This window comes from Neodiprion lecontei, chromosome 1, assembly GCF_021901455.1.
Source record: "Neodiprion lecontei isolate iyNeoLeco1 chromosome 1, iyNeoLeco1.1, whole genome shotgun sequence".
In the NCBI taxonomy this organism is placed as follows: domain Eukaryota; kingdom Metazoa; phylum Arthropoda; class Insecta; order Hymenoptera; family Diprionidae; genus Neodiprion; species Neodiprion lecontei.
Genome location: NC_060260.1, coordinates 7,800,592 through 7,818,816, shown reverse-complemented (window position 1 = coordinate 7,818,816; position 18,225 = coordinate 7,800,592). Strand labels below are relative to the sequence as shown.

The 18,225-nt window shown below is 35.3% G+C and overlaps 1 protein-coding gene across 8 annotated transcripts in view; it reads left to right on the top strand.

The window, feature by feature from the left end:
• Positions 1-18,211, top strand: part of LOC107220946 (probable serine/threonine-protein kinase DDB_G0282963) — a 55,815-nt gene extending 37,604 nt beyond the window's left edge. For 4 of the 8 annotated variants that reach the window (XM_046745710.1, XM_046745695.1, XM_046745699.1 and 1 more), the window contains 9 exons: positions 11,557-11,674; positions 11,841-11,972; positions 12,326-12,349; positions 12,536-12,571; positions 12,701-12,865; positions 12,974-13,093; positions 13,176-13,249; positions 14,988-14,996; positions 15,178-18,211. In XM_046745710.1, the coding sequence (XP_046601666.1) occupies positions 11,557-11,674; positions 11,841-11,972; positions 12,326-12,349; positions 12,536-12,571; positions 12,701-12,865; positions 12,974-13,093; positions 13,176-13,249; positions 14,988-14,996; positions 15,178-15,541 (1,042 nt within the window). In that variant the 3' untranslated portion in view covers positions 15,542-18,211. The other 4 variants (XM_015659765.2, XM_046745706.1, XM_015659761.2 and 1 more) reach the window with 4 other exon arrangements.
• The last annotated feature ends 14 nt before the right edge of the window (positions 18,212-18,225 follow it).

The window sequence follows — 18,225 nt, the reverse complement described above, 5'->3', positions numbered from 1 at the left end:
GTGAGGGGAAAATAAATTTTCGTCTAAATTTTCACGCCGAGAAAAGCGTGTTATAAATTATAGGGTATACGTATATTACACTCATAGGTATTCCATATTTTCTGAAACCGATACGTATATAATATATTAAAAAATATATACCTATATATATATATATCTCTGTAATATCAGTCAATGGCTATAGCATGTATAACCGAACCAATTATTATAGTGATTGAAAATCGTGAAGTTGAATCATATTCGTTCTTATCGGTCGTATAGCAAATTATTCAAAAAAGATGGAAAAGCAAAACCAAAAAAAAAAGAATTATAAAAATTCGGGAGAAAATGAGAAAAAAAAATATGAGAAATAGCAGTGGTAATTAATGAAAATAATGAAAATTTCTCATAGTCACGCAGTGATTGTATAATTTCATTCGATTTACAAAACAAACTTCCTATATGATCACGTTTGCATGGATACGCAAGAATATGAAACAAAAATGGATGAAAAACAAAATTTCTAACATTCCAACACATATAATTGAATAACATAATATATTTATATCAACAATATACACACGTGCCATTATTTAAAGGGACTGTATTAATCATCGTGTCTGTTATATGCAAAAAGAATCGGTATAACTCAACGTACCCTATAATCATGTGTATTCAAATCGTATATTAATGCATGAAACGTATAAAGAAAATTGAATCTGCAAAGTGATAAAAAAATTTAAAAAAAACGTTAGAAAACATAAGCAGCAACTAACAACAAAAAAAAAAAAACAACAAAAAACAACTTAAACAGATAAATCGAGGACTGCAGAAAGTGCCAAAGACAGAAAAAAAAAGAAGCGTAATGGAAGAATAATAACAACGGGAAGAGTAGACAAAGAAAAAAAAAGAAATAGGCACAAGTTATTTAAATTTTCGACAAGGAATCGGAAAAGGACGATATATTTGTGAAAAATTGTATACCGTCGGAAAATCGAAATGAAGGAGCCTGCAGCTTCGACGACTAGTGGGCCAAGTGCCAATTCGACAAACTCGTCAACGTCCAACGGGTAAATAGCAATAATGTATAATATAATCTGCATCCCCACCCCCAACCCCCCGTCAAAGAACGCAGTAGAAATTAATTTCATCGATTCGATTGTGTTGTGTGAACTTGGATCAGAGATTGAGAACATATAGGAATACGTAAAAGAAAAGCTAGACTTATCTTAAAAAACCTGTTGCGTACAGGTTTTCTCAATCTGTATAAACGGAATTGTAGAGACGAGACGAGGTAATCTGGCCGCCGTGTCCGAAGCTGGTCGACCACGTACGTTACATACATGTAAATACATGCATACGTACGTATTAAACATATCGTCATTGCCCGAGACTAATTTTCTCATTCGTTTAAATAGAGCAGACGTGTGTAAAACTTTTTCGGACCGATTGCGAAACGAAGTCGTTGAAATATAGATTTAAATTTCATTGTAACGTAGAGAACACGGGAAGTATCGTAATTTTATCAGATCCTATTAAAAACGATCCCGAATTTCCGTTTTCATTAACGAAATACTTTTCTAACGATACAACAGGAATTTCGTATGTTTTTTTTCATGTTTCCTTTTCGGACACGGCTTCCTTTACTTACTTATTTATTTATATATAAACATATACATAAGCATATATACGCAAAAAATATTTATTATTTAGTTTAATTTATTTTATATTCTTCGATATTTCTTTATTTTTATTATATAGTGAAATTGTTAATTTTACACTTCGCATGCTCCTCGCAGCTTATAAACTTATACGCATAAACATATACATAATTGTATAATTATTTATTTGTTGTATGTATACGTATACATATACGATGGTGTATTATACATAATCGCGCAGTGTTGTGTCGAATAATTTTTTTTGCGTTTCTTGCTCAAGTTAATTCCGTTGAATATTAATTATCCTAAACATTGCGTATTATTTAAATATACTTGTATAAATCAACCGCACGCATGGATACACATCATGCTATAAATAACATTATGTTCCTTGATTTGATTTATCAAACTTACTTTATCATATTCCAAATACAATACTTTTTATTATAAATTCAATTACATACGAAGAATATATTGTTATTGTTATTGTTATATTATTATTATTATTATTATTATTGCTGTAATTAAATTTATATCTCTAGAGTTTCGGTGGTTTCAAATTTTGAGATATCCTTTAATTTTCGACATTCCCGCATGCGTAAAGAAAGAAGGAAAATGAAAAGGCGGAGAATGGAAAAAGAAAAACATCTTCGTTTTACGATGAAGTTGACAGACTATCAATTGACTATTTTTTATTATCTCGGAAATTGAATTAAACGGCACTTGTTTTTTTGTCACTAAATATGATCGTTTTGTGGAATGAAAAAAAAAAAAAAAATGAAAAAAAATAACGGTGACGTACACAGGTATGGATGCGATTGTTTATATTAGATATATTGGAATGCCGCGGTTAAAAAAGTATATAGAAAGTCGGGCAGAAGAATTATACTGCATGATCAATGTATAACTCTTTGCGTGCCGGTGAAATATTCGCATTTCTAATAACAATAATATTCCTAATAATACAATGAATATACATACATTCAACCTTACAAACAAACAGACCAATGTCATCTATGTGCCAATACTTTTCGGTAGAATACGTGTATATGTTATAATAGGAGAATATCGTTTAAATGTACATGTAGAGACTGCATCGAACTTGGTCGTCACGATTTAGTCGAAGCAAATTTTTGGATGTTGCTTCTTGTCACGCTACGAATTTGTTACTGCGGCATTTGAATTTTTTTTTTTTTTTTCAATTTCTTTGTACCTCTTTTTCTAGTTTTCGTGACCTTTTCGCGTGCTGTTCAAATCGAGACGAGGATTCGTACGTCTAAAATTCCGTTGGTCACCTTAACGATAGAATAATAAGTTAGAGAAGATGAAGAAAGACTCTATCGGGTAGGGAATTTTTGTTAGAAAATTAAATTAAATATTATATATACATATGTATATACACGCATTAATCTTATTCGGGCGCAGAGGAAATTTTCGGGATTTAACGAAACTTGAATTTCGGTGTAAAATTAAACGGTTGATTAACGATTCGTTTAAGAAAGGAGGAATTAGATGTGGCCTGAAAAGCAATGATCCGATTTTAAAGATCGTCGAACTCGTCTCGAGCTACTAAATCTTTGTAATTCGTGACAAATCCTATTTCCGGCAATACGCTTGCCGGCTAAGTCTTTTTATATTCTACACTGTATAAATTATATTTCTGGCATGGCGTAACGACCACGGTATCAATTTCTCTTGCCTAAAAATCATTTCCTAACCGCAATCCCTTTTCACTCGTGAGTGAATTTTTCTGATTTTTATTCACACACAATTACCCGTTACACTCTCATCCTGCTAGTTTTTTTTTTACCACGATGAAAAATCGAGTTCTGCAACCTTTGGATGCAACTGCTCGTATTACTTGAACAATTTTCACTGTTTTCTGAAGCGTTGAAATTTTCGCAACAAGTACCCGTATCGACGTACTTTCGTATTAATTTCGTAACCGCGCGCTCGTTGTTCGATTAGCTGCAATACAACTTTTTTGCTGTTTTATATATATATATATATATATATATATATATATATATATATATATATATATATATATATATATATATATATATGTATGTAAACAACGTTACGCTACACGTTACGTATTTCTCATTTTCTCAGCCTCCGTTATTTATACCCACAGTCAATAATTACTCTTCTCTTTTCTCTAAAATTCTTTTACAGCAAATTTTCGAAAATCAAAGTCATCGAGCTTACCGCGAACAATTTATTCTTAGAGCAACGTTAACGGATAGAACATGAAAATAAAATAAAATAAATGTAACGTATCATCAGTTTTTCCATACAAAAAAAAAAAATACTTGTATTTCTCAAGAACTTTTTTGCGGAGAAAAGCAAAGAGAAATCTGAAAAAATTGAAATATTTCTGTTTTGCAAGTGTCGTATTTGTAAGGTGGATTCTTCAATTTCCCTACTTTTTTTTTGCTTTCCCGCGGTCGCTGTTGTCAAACAGTTTCATCTGGGGTCAGAGAGCGTGTCCGTCGGTTCTTCTTCGGCTAACAATAAGCCGGGTGAGGTGAAGCCGTTTCCACGTGACGGTCTTTCCGTTATGTGAAAATAGCCCTGGTTTTTTTCTTCATTTCTTGTTCTTTTTTATTTTTTTTTTCTTCTCATTACACATTTTAAACGTTCGCCGCGAGTTCACGCTCGCATTACGTTATACAGCCTTTAATCGAAATTTCGATCATAAAATAAAATCAATTAATTACCCCCCCCCCCCCCCCCCCCCCCTCACCCCCCCATGTGAAACGTAAGTACATCTGATTTGCAAATTTGCGGTTAGTTTATTCTATTACAATACCCTTCTCGCATCGTAGCCGCCTTCTTACAATTCAGGCTTATTTGGTTCAAGGTGAACGAGTCTCGTCCCGACACCGTCACAGAATCGAGACAACGTTTGAAAAATTTGCGAAATTAATAATGCAATTTCGGCGTTTCAATTACTTAAATGAACTCGTTGATTGTTTATATTTTTTTTTTTATTCGTTCGTACACTTTTCAATCTCTCGTTAATTGTATTACAAATACAGGTTTTGGCAGCAGCAGAAATTTTTAAAGTCCGACGCCAGGGCGGAAGTAAACTTGTATAATATTTGGAAAAACAGAAAATTGCCATTCTTTTTGTTTCCAGTATCGCACGCACGGATAAAAAAGGATAGGAATAGATTTACGTTACAGCAGCCATTGTTTCGTCGTTTTATCGCGTTATTCAGAGCGTTACTTACGGTAGTCGGTGGTATAGGTACCAGGTGGAAATGATCGGACAGTTTCTTGCCACTTTATACGTCTATACGTACTTATAAGGACCCGCCTTCAAGTACATCGCGACTGTGCTTTTTTTTTATTGTTATTATCCCTGACTGTGGTTTTGCAAACCTATAACGACGAGAGAAGTTCGCGGTTTGTATGACATATATTGAAGGTGTAATAAGCACGGTACGTCGAATGTTGATTCTCTGATGTCTGTATCCAGTCTACAATATATACAAAGAGTCGGAACTATTTCACGGTTCACTTCACCGGCACCAAACGCAGCTCGTGACACGAAGCTTTGGATTGTGCAAAAAACAAAAAGATGAAGATAAAATAGAAAATCAACACCGCGAGCTATTTTCATTTTATTTTATTTCAATTCGCGGTTAAATAAAGAATCCGATAAACCACATCGACGAAGAAAAAATTTAAAGTCATTATTATCAAAGAAATTTCGACGAAATTTTTTTATACCGAAATCAATTCATGAACTTCCGCCGGTGTCGATTTTTTTTAAAACGATTTTACGGTCTGTCCTCGTAAGAATATTTGCGGAAAAACGATACACGCTGACTTACAGCATCTTGCGGTTGTAACTTGTAATTGATATGTATTATAACTATACTGTTACTGCTAAGTGCGCCGTTCACTCTTCTACATGAACGATGCACGGAAGCGCTCGTTATATTTAATAAAATAAAGTTCGATTTGCACCGAATGAACGGATTGACGCGAAGAACTTTCCCATGTTCAATTTATTCTTCCAAATTACGCTTTACAAATTCGACACTTTCAAATCAATGATTGATCCGAAATATTGTGCCAATTAATGCAGAATTATTAACAGTGTCTATTAAAATTTTGGGACGATTCAAAGGTTCGTTTTATGTGTATTATTACATACTGTAAAATAATATCAAATCAAGACGTTAATCATTGTAATGTATATACCTAATTAACTACACGAGGGGCTGAGTATCGTTGTAGATTATGCAGCTGAATATAATAAGGAGCGAAACTTATTGTAATCTATGTTTATTTCAAACGGCATTGGCACGCGGCTTAAGGCTGAAAATAATTTAAGAGATACGAAATTTCCATTGTCAGGATAACGTCGTTGCACCGTATAACGATGGAATAAAAAGTTGGCCCTTGTTCGTTTCGCCTCGTAGACTCCGGAGATTAACGGTGAATCATTTGAGAGATTTATGTGTAATATAGTATATATAATAAGTAGTATGTGTAATATAAAATATATAAGCGTACTTTGATCTATAACGATGTTATTCCGACAGCAAAAAGTAAAACGATAATTGATAGTAAAGAAATCTGTATAGGAGGCTGAAGTTATTATCGTTACTTTAACGATGCATGTTGAGATAAATCGTTACTTCGCACTCTTAGGGATTGTCTGAAATTCAGTTAGTAAATCTTGACAAAGAAAATATGGTAATATTTTTTAAAAAAATTCACCTCCTTGAAAGTGCGTTTTAAAAATTGTACAACGATTTGTTCCATGATGTTTATTTACGTTAATGTGACTAAAACTTCAGCCATGTAAAAATGTCTAATCTCACGTCGCTTCTCGCTTTATTTTTCTTGTCAGACCCGAATTACAATCAACGAACTTAGTCACTCCGGTGTCTAACTAGCGATAGGCAAGCGAGCGATAATTCGGTTTTATCGCATCCTGCAGCAGTTTACCTTATAACGCTTCGTAAATTAATCGCGTCTGATCGATAAGACTATGTGTCTACGTACACGTATGCTGTATACAAATACATGTTACATGCATATAGTTATACATAGTCGCTAATCAACTCCAGCACTCCGTTAACAGAGACGTGAAGAAGATCCGTTGTTATTTCCGTTCCAATCTCTGAATCGACCTCTTTTTTTTCCTCATTTTACTCACACTTGTCGGAAATCACGCAATGATGTAGTTTAAAATATATTTCCTCTCGTATGATCGAAAAAGGTATAACTGACATCTTTCTCTACGTATACGGTAGATCATTTATTACTCTCTTTTAACCGTTTATTTAATTAATCAGTGTACAGCATTATGAAATAAAACCGCGGTGAGGGGCGGGGGCAACTAATTAAATAAAAAGAAGTAACGTGCTTTCAGATTCCGTGAAAAAATTCTACTGCTCGCAACGATATCAAATAATCTGTCTAGTATATATATGTGTGTATATGTATATATATATAGTATGTATACAATAGTGCGTTTGATCGAACAAACAAAGCCGAATGCCAGCTGTGAGCCGCGCACGAGTCAGTCGGTGTCCCTCCCTCCCTCTCAGGGGCCCAATATTCAATATATATATCTGCCCATGTAGTTGCAATGTGTATATATATATATATATATATATATGTAGATATTGAACGCGGCATCAGCCCCGCGAATATGTATGTACATCCATAATGCTATATAACCCAGGCGGCAGGGTTTGACGGGGGATGGCACGAGACGGAAAGGGGGTGATTTTTGGCAAATGCAGACTGCGGCGGGGTGCACGAGCCAAACGCGAATGCATCCAAGTCTGGGGGAGTGAGAATCGTCGGGTTAGCTTCTGGCCGTTCCCCCGTTTCAGTAGAAAGAGTCTGTAGGAGTAAGCCGGCTGGCTGCATTCCCTGCCGTAAAATCCATCGCCGGTAATCCCCTCCCCTTTCAACCCTCGGAGTTTGCGGTGCCGGTTCAGACTATCCCCTAGATTTTCAGTTTTTCAACATCGCCACGTTTTCACGTACCGCATGCATTCACCGATATTCGACTGTAAATTATGCAAAGTTTTTCAGAGTTCGCGTACGAGGAGAGGATATGCATCGTTTTTATGAAAAATACCGTGTATAACTTATGCATTTTATTATTTTCACACGCAGAATGCAGATCTGAAATCTTTGGGTTACTTTTTGGATTTTTCTTTTTTTTTTCTTTTCTTTCTATTTATGGAAAAAACGTACACGAACTTGGCGGATAATCTTTTAATTCGAGTATAACTTACGATTGTAACTCTGAATTAATTCTGCGACGAACTTGACGTTAGTTTCTATTTTAACGATTGAATCGATACGCAGTACCTACGGTTTATAATTAAAATTAATGCTCGGCCAAACCCGCACGTCGGTCGTCATATATAAATTATGTCTCGAGTCTCAGTTCTTTGTGTGATCGCGGATAGTATCTGAAGCCGCCTGTACGAGGAAGTAAATTTTTTGGCTGATGCCCGTCTCATGCCGCTCTTGGCAAACGTCGGCAAACTTTTGCGCTGGCAAAGAAACTCGACTTGACTTTGACGTTGATTAAGAGAGAGATAAAGATAGCGTGCAAGTATAAACTAAAGAGCTTAGAAAATAAAGAGTGATTTTTGGCGCCGTTCTTTATAGCATTAACCTGTGTACGACGAATTAAAACTTTCGGTAACTTTTGACGTAACTTTATCATTATTATTACTATCATTATCATTATTGTTAGACGGGTATATAATCCGTTTTCCGAAGGCCCTGCTGGCAGAAGCCGCGTGTGACTTGAAATCGCGAGTTACAACACGGTGTAGTTTACGTATGCAAACGAGTGTGCGATCGTACATTTCGATTACGTAAGGGAAGAAGCCATCGAGACAAAAGAACGAGGTGGCATAATGAGACGAAATACACGAGATAGAAAGAAGGGGAGAAAAACCTGTTTAATTACTTCCCATGCGACTATTGTTTAATTTTAGTTTAAGCCGCGGTAATTTAAATATTCGCAAGAATGAAATGTCATTCGAATTCTGTCTACATAACGTGCAATTCAGTTGTAGGTGGTCGCGTAATACATATCGCGGAGAAGAAAGGAGTGTAAAATTTTTTTTACCCTCGGTGAAGAAATAACTTCCATGCTTCTAACGGGCGGGGCGAAATCTTCTCGGTTCATCTCCTTCGAGACCTTGTAACAAAGTCTTGTTGCTCACCCGGCAGACCATTTTGATCCAGCAAACGCCTCTAGAGTCCCTTATTACCGTAGGTAGTACCTGTGCCAGACCAACTTACCACAAAGGATGATTTTCACGCTTCTTGATTTTTTAAATTTGAAGTTAGCGACCATCGAAGATATATGAAGGAAGAATTCGTCGATTTTGATCAGTGCAGACGTTTTTTTATGCAGTGGTTCTTTTTCATATCGTAACTCTGTCTGGAGTTAATTTTGTTATTAGTAATAACGTATATTTATTCACGAAAGCAAATTAGGACCGTGAAAGAATCTCGTCAATTTTTCAATTTTTCTGTTCGACGGTGCGTCGAAGTTGTATAGAAAAACCAGGCTACCACCCGCATTAAAAAAAAAGTTTCGGTAAAGAGATATTTCCATTGTCCTGTAATTTTGAACGAGGCTGCAGAAGTTATTAACGTTAACGTAACGAAACATTGGGAAGGAGAAATCACTATGTTGCAAATTTATAGTGACTTTGAGGTATTTAAGTTTTTAAAAAAAGGAATACCTTTTGCCATAGTACAATTTACTCAATTTGGGATATTCCTGCAATTGTGAAATAACGATTAACGCTACTAACTTCAGCCTAAAGTTTTGAAACCTCGAATTTTGAAGACCGTGTCTTTCTCAAAATCGATCTTCCTGTTTTCTGCAAAAATTTCCCCGCACCCGATCAACGATATTACCAATAATCGTGTTACGCCTATGCGATTTTCGTCATGTATCATAGAACAATATTATATCCTTGAAAGGAGGTAATTCCTCCGTTTCCGTCCCGCTCTTTTTGCCTTCTTCGCAGAGACGGCTAGCCGCGTTATCGAGCGGCCGATTCTCGCGGCTGCGAAACGCTTGCGCAGACATTTACCTCCGTATATACGTATATGTATACATACACATGTATAAATACCCGTGTACACGCAGCCGTGTCGAATCCTGCGATTTTCTAGCCGCAGTGTCACTCCGTCGGAGTTTCGCGTTGCTGCGGACATATTTTTCGCAGCGATGCAGCGAACCTTTGAAATCCGCAACATCTCCGTGCGATAATCTCATTCGATCCCGTCTGCACGTGGCTTTTGAACGAGTTCGCTGCAGCTAACGATAAACCATTCGATGGTCAGCTAACCACCTCCTCGAGTCTTTCCTAACGTAATATTGCCTGCAAATAGCGACTAGAGTGCCAGGGTGTTTCCAATTTACTCGAATGACGTCAAACAGGTGTCGTCACGTTGTCCGCAGCGATAATTTGTAAACCTCTCGCGAAGTTGTGGCTGATTTCTCCGTGAAACACTTGACGCGAACTTGAATATTGTGCTAAAGATTTTTCCATAAAAGTATGGTAGGGAACAAAATTGAAGCATCACAGTCTGCAAAAGTACAAAAAACACACGCGTGAAATTTGCAGTTCTTATTCTTCAAGAAGTAACGAATCTCAACAGTATTTTGTTGTTACGCGTAAACCGATCAACTGCTTTGTTCAGTTCTTCAGCCGCAATAACTTAAAGTCTTGATACACGGTGGGCGTAGCTCGGATATTAATGTTTATGTGATGAATTAAGCTGCTTCAAAGTGTATCCGGTGTTCCATTCGTAACTAATGTGACGCGGAGCAAACCGTCAATTCGATTTAACCACATGCGCAGACCGTCGTAATCACCTGTAATCTACGATGATTCAATACCTGCAATATCCACTTTTCTCTTGCATTTATAACTGCAGGTGTTGAAATTGCCACGATCTGCTCGACCAAGTCGATATTCATATATATATATATATATATATAAACATCTAATTCAAAGCGTACTATTTATCGCAGTAAAAAATTGAATGACGCTTCGGAATGAGACCGGCTCGCGTTATCTTTGAAAATTAGATACACTAGTCGTTTAAAAGCATCGAAAATCATGTCTTCTTCGTCTCCGGAGAGTACAGCGGGTCGTGGAGCCAGGAAACGAACGACTTTCAGCTCCTCTTCGAGAACCCGATCGACGATTAACGATTCCGCGATCTCGATCGCTAACGATGGGGAAGACTCTGGATTGTCGTCGGAAAGCACGACGCCGACCGGAGGTTCGCCGCCTCCAAGACAACCCAGACAGCCCGCCATTTTCGTCAACAATACCGCCCCAAACTTGGCTAATTCCGTCGCTATCCGCGCCATGTGCGAACGCGGGAGGTAGCCTTGTTTATTATCTAACGTTATGCAATTTTATAACAAAATATAGGCATAATAATATACGGTATTCGTGCGCCAAAGTGCTGTTTAATTCCAAGTAAACTTGGGTTCCGCATGGATGCTAATGACTTGACACTTTCATCTTTGTTGTTTTCTTACTTTTTTTGAAACGAGGCTGAAGTTGGTAACGTTATCGTAACGAAATATCGGGGGATAAAATAACTAAAATAATATAATAATAAGTAAAATAACTTAATTTTAAAACGATTTTCAAGGAACTAAGATTTCCAAATATGAGTGTCTTTTGTTTTATTGCGGTTTACTGAATTTCGGACGATTACAAAATCGTGAAATAACAGTTTTTCCTCAGCATGAATCGTTACGACAACTTTACTTACTTAATTTTTTTTTTTTTCTGGGAGAAATGAATGGCTCGATTACCCGAGAACCGTTTCGTACAGATTAAAATTAACTTTTCTTATATTTTTATGCTTTCAGAATCGGTAGCGGCAGGACCTCCAGGTTATTGCGAAGCAGATCCGGGACGGATTCACCTCGTTCTTTGGACAGCGTGCGATCTCGACAAGTTTCCAGTCCCCTGAGGCCTCCGAGAAATGTAACGTGGAGATTTTTTTTTTTTTATTTTAGTTCGGAAAGGAAATTGTTAAAGTTTGAACGAGGCTGGCATTCTTGTTTATTTATTTTTTTTTTTTGTTGCTTCTTTTCTTTCTCTAATTGAATCTCAAGCAGGAAATAATGTGGGATTTCTCGTCGTATTACAGATTCAATCGCCGAGTCTTGACTCTGGAGATGAAGGAAGCTTGAAGCTGGAACGTGGCACGTATCAATACATGTTTCAGGACATAGTCTCCATAAAGACAATGCTTCTTAAACTGAAACGGGTCCTTCAGGAGGTAAGAAAATCACGCGTGGGAATGTGAAACATTAATTTTCGAATCGGCTGCTGTGAATTTTTATTCAAATACTTTATTTGATATTATCATAATTTTAATGTTTTTTTTTTAACAATAAGTCCATCCCATTCTACAAGATTTTGGATGTTTTTTTTTTTTTTGCCATATCATCGATGAGTTGCATCTTATATAATTATTATTAATGTTGTCAACCTTAATGCACCGACTATAATATATAACGCATCTCCTCAAAGATATGTACGCTTTTATGTGTTTTGTGCTGTGTATAATTAACACGCTGTTTTCTCTTTTTTGCATTATTTTTTCCGTCATCCTTGGTTTTGCATTTGAAGTCGGAAGAGAACGGTTTGACGAGGGTACGTTATGATATACTTTGTTTCATTTATCTATCCACTTATGCCTAATACACACTTATTAATTATACTTATTCTCTAACAAAACACTCACACACACACATACATCTTTATCATTCAAAACGTAAGAGAAATCAAAGAAATTCAAACCGTGTAACTCGTTAATTTTCCTTTTTCCTTTAATTGCAGGCAGAAACTCTCAACCCATTCGATAATACTATGAAGGTTAGTTACATTTTCATTTTAATCCTAAAATCTGATCATCGGACCCAATATAAATAATTCCAGCAATTATGTAGTAAAGATATCGGTGTACATATTATAACTCGTAATATACTTATCTTGGTACTATAGAATGGTCTCTTCTACAACCTGAATGAAAATGGAACGACGGAAGCAAGCACATCACCTGGTAGCGATGCGAGTAGTGTTGCAGATGAACTGGCTGATTTGCGTAGACAGGTTGTCTTTCTGCAAGGGCAATTGGAAGACAGAGATCGAACCGTGCATTTACTGCAGGTAATTCATTAATGCAAATGCTCGATCAATTGAATAATTTCTATGAGCTGAAAATTATTGTAATGAAATTCTAAAATCGAGTATTAAATCGTAAATTTTATTGTGCAGGTGCAAATGACAAAATATCAAGGCATTAACGGTGTGGATTCGCAGTGTAGCGCTTCATCATCCTGCAATAGCAACGACATCAGTAAAGAAACATCTAACGCAGCTACGCAGACAGATAAAGTGAGCATCATATTGCAAGTTAAATGTGAGAATATGTATTCAAGAAACTTCTTCATGCGACATCGAATTTTTTTTATACCAGGTGCGACCAGTGTCGGCCGGTCCATTGTTACTACAGTCACTCCCACAGGATGGCAACGCGGGGCCTCTCGTCAGGTGAGCAACGTATAAAATACGCCATTCGAGTGAATATTACTTATGATTATATCTGTAAATCACAGCTTAAGTGTCTCACTGGTTTGCTATGTAGACTAATTTAGAGACAAAATTGCCATTGTCATATTTATTCACCACGGTTCAATTCGGTTCAAGGTAGCCATAAAAAGTTTGGAGTTTATGGCAGATAATATAAAGAAAATATTCCGAATTGAACGATGTTGCAAAGTATGCAGTCGAAAGAAATTCTTCATACACCTTCTAATTCGCACAGAAGATTTGTTATAAAATGAAATTTCAATTTTCTACAAATTACAAAAGGTAGACAGTATTAAGTCCCAGTTATTATGGCCTATTCGAGGTGTTGTCAGTAAAATAAATTCTATTATCAATGGCAAATAACATATTATCATGTGAAATCATTCAAAACACCGTTTTCACGACAAATTCATATACCATCATCATTGATCTTCTCAGTGCTAATTTTAATGTTTCGTGTTGCACTGAACTCTAGAAGTGTTTTACAAGCTCATTTTTATACCATTTGAATGACTGATCTGTTTCTTGAAAAATGTCGAAAATTCTCATTATTGGAAAATTTAGTTCTGCTTAACACTGACGAAGTAGATCTGAAAACTTGACATAAGTGAGCTTGTATTATACAATTAAGAAATCACTCATAAAAACACACATTTTTTTCACATATTATCCCACGAACGTGACATGTAAATAACTTGTTGTTGCTGCTCTGGTCGCCATTCTTCCTCTACGGTGGTTAATGACACGTACAGCTTCAGGATCGGGAAGGTAGAGTGTGTCAGTTTGTGTGATCTAATATTGGGATGCCTGCTTCTCTGCGTTTTCTACTTCCTTATTTATTTACATCTCCTTTACTTCCGAGCCATATGTCCCTTGGTGTAGCACTAGGTATCCCATTGTTGTAGTACGCATGCAAATTACAGTCAACTCAAACATTATAATACCTAACAATACGTTTTGATATACTTCATAGATTTGCGTAGAATTCTTGAATGTTTGAAGATAAAATGAATCTGGAGGAATCTTGTACACTCGATTAATTTTGCAACGCGATCTCATCCGTACAAGTAGAGTGGGTGTGAATTGCTAGAGGCTTCTTTCTGTAACAATTTTTCAACTCCCGGGATTGCAGGAACAGTCTTTTAGAGATAGATTATTCTCTAGCTTACCTTTCGATACGAGTATATGTAATTGCCATTCTAGAATTTTGGTATTAGAAATTACTATTATCTGAAAGAAATTCCTTTCGTCATTTAACATCTATTGGTGCTAAATCATATAATTGCTTTTTCTTAAATAATAGTTGATAACAGGAAGCAATATTGCAAATATTTACACAAATTGAAGCAACGAATGTAAGTGAAATCAGCGCGAAGGTGTATCTTATGTATTTTATTAATAATTAAAAAACTGTATATACATAGTTGTATGTAATAATATAGGTTTCACTGGTGCTATAGTGAATATTTTTAATATAAACACATACTTTAATCAGATACAGTACTCAACAGCAACATACTTACACTTGCAAAAAATATACAGAAACTAGATATATTTTTCCGAGCATTGAATGAGAATGAATGTCACCAACGATTATATAAGATATAGCATATATAGTTGGTATTTTAAAACTTTTGGATTAACATTATGAAATTATAACGGATTCAAAATTGACAATGTTTCATGCTGCAATGGTTAGCCATGTGGGGTGAGTTTTATTGTATTGTTCCTCATACATGCGTATACGAAAATGAAAAATGTCATCTCTTTATCAAGCTCCTCAAGTTTCACAACCATTTTTGAATAGTACATTTTCATTTGCAAACTTATTAGACTGGCAGAGCTCTTGAAAGCTCTTCTTCACTGTGAAAATTCATCATTGATTTCAGTTGGAGTGACTTATGGAACCAGCCGCACCCTCCAGCGCCTACGGTGTTAAACGGATTCAGGACTCTCCGTAAACCCAGCGATCATTCACCACGTTTACTCAGGTCTCGGCAGGACTCAGCACGTAACGATCACTTAGATAAGCCAATAGCAGAGAGTTCGCCTATAAAGAAGTTACAAAAATCTAAAGAGTTGGGACAAAAACGATCTTTGGATGTCAACAGCACTGCTGCAGTAGCACAGACGAAACCTGAAACAACATCAACCAAATCGTCCATACCAATGCCTAGAAGACTTACAACACAGACACTCATTCCACGAGCAGCAAGAGCCGTTTCTGCAACGGGTCGGTCGCACAACCCTTGACGACACCGATTATAGGGGGTTCTATTATATTTTATTTTCATGCATACACAGGAAAACCCCAAGTTTATTTATTCGAGCAGTTAGATTTTTTACATTGCCAATTACATTGCAACGTTGAGATTTCCTAAGTTGGGATAAGGATTTCTTTGGCATCGTGGGTGATAAAAGTCTATTGGAACAGTGTGTAGAGTGAAGAAACATAATCGATTAACTCACCGCAATATTAAACTTAACTTTTGGTATAGTTACAGTGAAACACACTGTGGGTAAATTACAATAGAGTATTAAATTGAATTGTAAATATGTATTGTATATCTGATTGAAACAGACTGTATGATTGAAATTGGTTTTTCGAAATGCGATTATTCGATAATACCGTTTTGTAAGGATAATTTTCCTCATAACTTCTTTAATGACACAATGGCGAGTCGAATTGCGAATTGTCAAATGATCTATCGGTTTGGGGTGATCCTGCAATATTCTTGTGTCAAAAAGTCATTCACGCATCTCATGATTTGAATATACAATCATTGTGATATCATCAATCATTATAAGGCATAATAAATGTTGTTTTTTTTTTTTTTTGTTATGGCTTAATGTGTAAAATTTGGAGAAGTTGATATTTTATGGTATTTCGCAGTTATTCAATACCGTGAATTCTAATATTGTAAATTGAATTATCCAGGAAATGTTGAAATTTTTGAGAATAGTAAAGCTATTATCGTTGGATAATTATATCGATCTACCAGAATACTAAGCCGTAAGAATATTTACGTCTGCGGCATAATTTCGTGACTAACATTCATCACGAATGCATAAATTACCGAACTTCATGACAAACTAGTAAAGTTATTTAAGCAATGAGATCAAAAAGCGTTCAAGTTTTGGTTGTCTTAATTGAGCTATAAATAGGTAGTCTCCAGATTCTTGAAGAATTTCTTTTATGCAAGTATTCACTTTCGAGTTTGAACTTTCATTTTCGTCTACTATCTTCGCCATCAGATGCAATGTAAATATATTTTAACGGGGTAAATGCAATCGAGTTTCATTATGTTATTTAATCAAAATCATTCAGCATCTAATATTTATAATTCTTTGAAGGAAGAGCGATTTTTAACCCTCTCAGTATAAATGCATAGACCCACACAATTTACATTCTTATCATTTTTGCACGTTGTTCCTGGTGCTTTAATCTAGCTTCTCTCAGATTTTTTATATGTTATTACTTAACGTAATTGATATCGAATTTCTGAGTCAACAATATTTGAGACCTGTTTCACTATTTAATATTTTTATCTAATTGTACGTAACCTTTGATACGTCAGGTATTGACAGTAAAATTAATTTATCGGGCAACAGTTCTTCAAATTTTAAATAATTTATCAGAGACTGCGAATTTTTAATTTTTTTCCATTTTACCAGTATAGTGGGTCACTTATTTCCGTAGGTATTTTTGATTGGAATTTATAAATTGATGTCATTGGGAGAGGCTAGACAAATAATGTACTTATTGCTATCAAGCAATTTTTGAAATCCACCTAGAGAGACATGGAAGAGAAATGAAAGTTTTGTACAAACCTAAAATAGGCTTTAGTTACGGCTCTAACTATAGTGTATATGACTAGCTAAACGCAATGCTTCTTAGCATTTGCAGATGCAATGATACTTTGAAAATTCTTACATCTGATTTGATATGAGAAAATGAATACAGAAAAGAAATTGGGAACATATTTTAATTTAAATGTAAAATAACGATTGAATTATACCTGGTATGAAAATTTCAGTATCTGGCGAAAACAGTATATAAATCAGTGTAAGAAGTTTTTGATGTATAGCTAAGTAGCATGGCTTGCCAGAAGAGGAGAATGTAAAGGTATTATTAAATTATGGAGTTCAACGTACCGCAAGAAAAATATCAACATCCTTGTAAACGTTCTATAGATCAGTTTATATCATGATAATAATTATAATAACTATCGAAATTTGGATATACATCTGTGGTGATTGGTTAGGGGGATCGGAGTAGTATGTGCAAAACGACTAATATCGAAAATTTGACGCGCGGTTCGCTCCTAATCTAAATTGAGTGATTTCCAACACTCATTTACATATGTTCCTTTCTCCAGTTTGTCATTCTCTGTCTACTATGACAGTAAAATAATTAGTTTTTGTAACGTTTCTCTGCCACTAAGGCCAAGTTAGGCGAATTAAATTATCTTAAATATATGATATTCACGTTTTCGTTATTTATTTAATACTGAAATTGTAATGAAGGTGAACCATTGGCACTTAATGAATATAAAATTGTTGGAAATCACAATGGGCTGTAATATTTTATGATAATGAAAAAAAAAATCAAAGTATTCCATCTCTAAATGTCCAATACTACTATAGTATGTAATAAAATTGAAAAACAAACTGTCCTATCTTACCCCATTACAAGGTGTAGCACTGATAGCGGTGCCACTCGGCACCTCCTAGATATATAATTAAAATAAAAGTGAAAATTGAATAAAGTGTATTTAATAATACAACAAAAAAATTGTGCATTCAAATTTCATTTTTGAATGATCGTTCTCTATTATTTGTACATTTTGTATATATTTAATTATCCTTATACTTTATTATCGCTATTCCGGTATTCTAGAAATAAATTTAATTTTGTTTAAATCTACCTTTTTCCA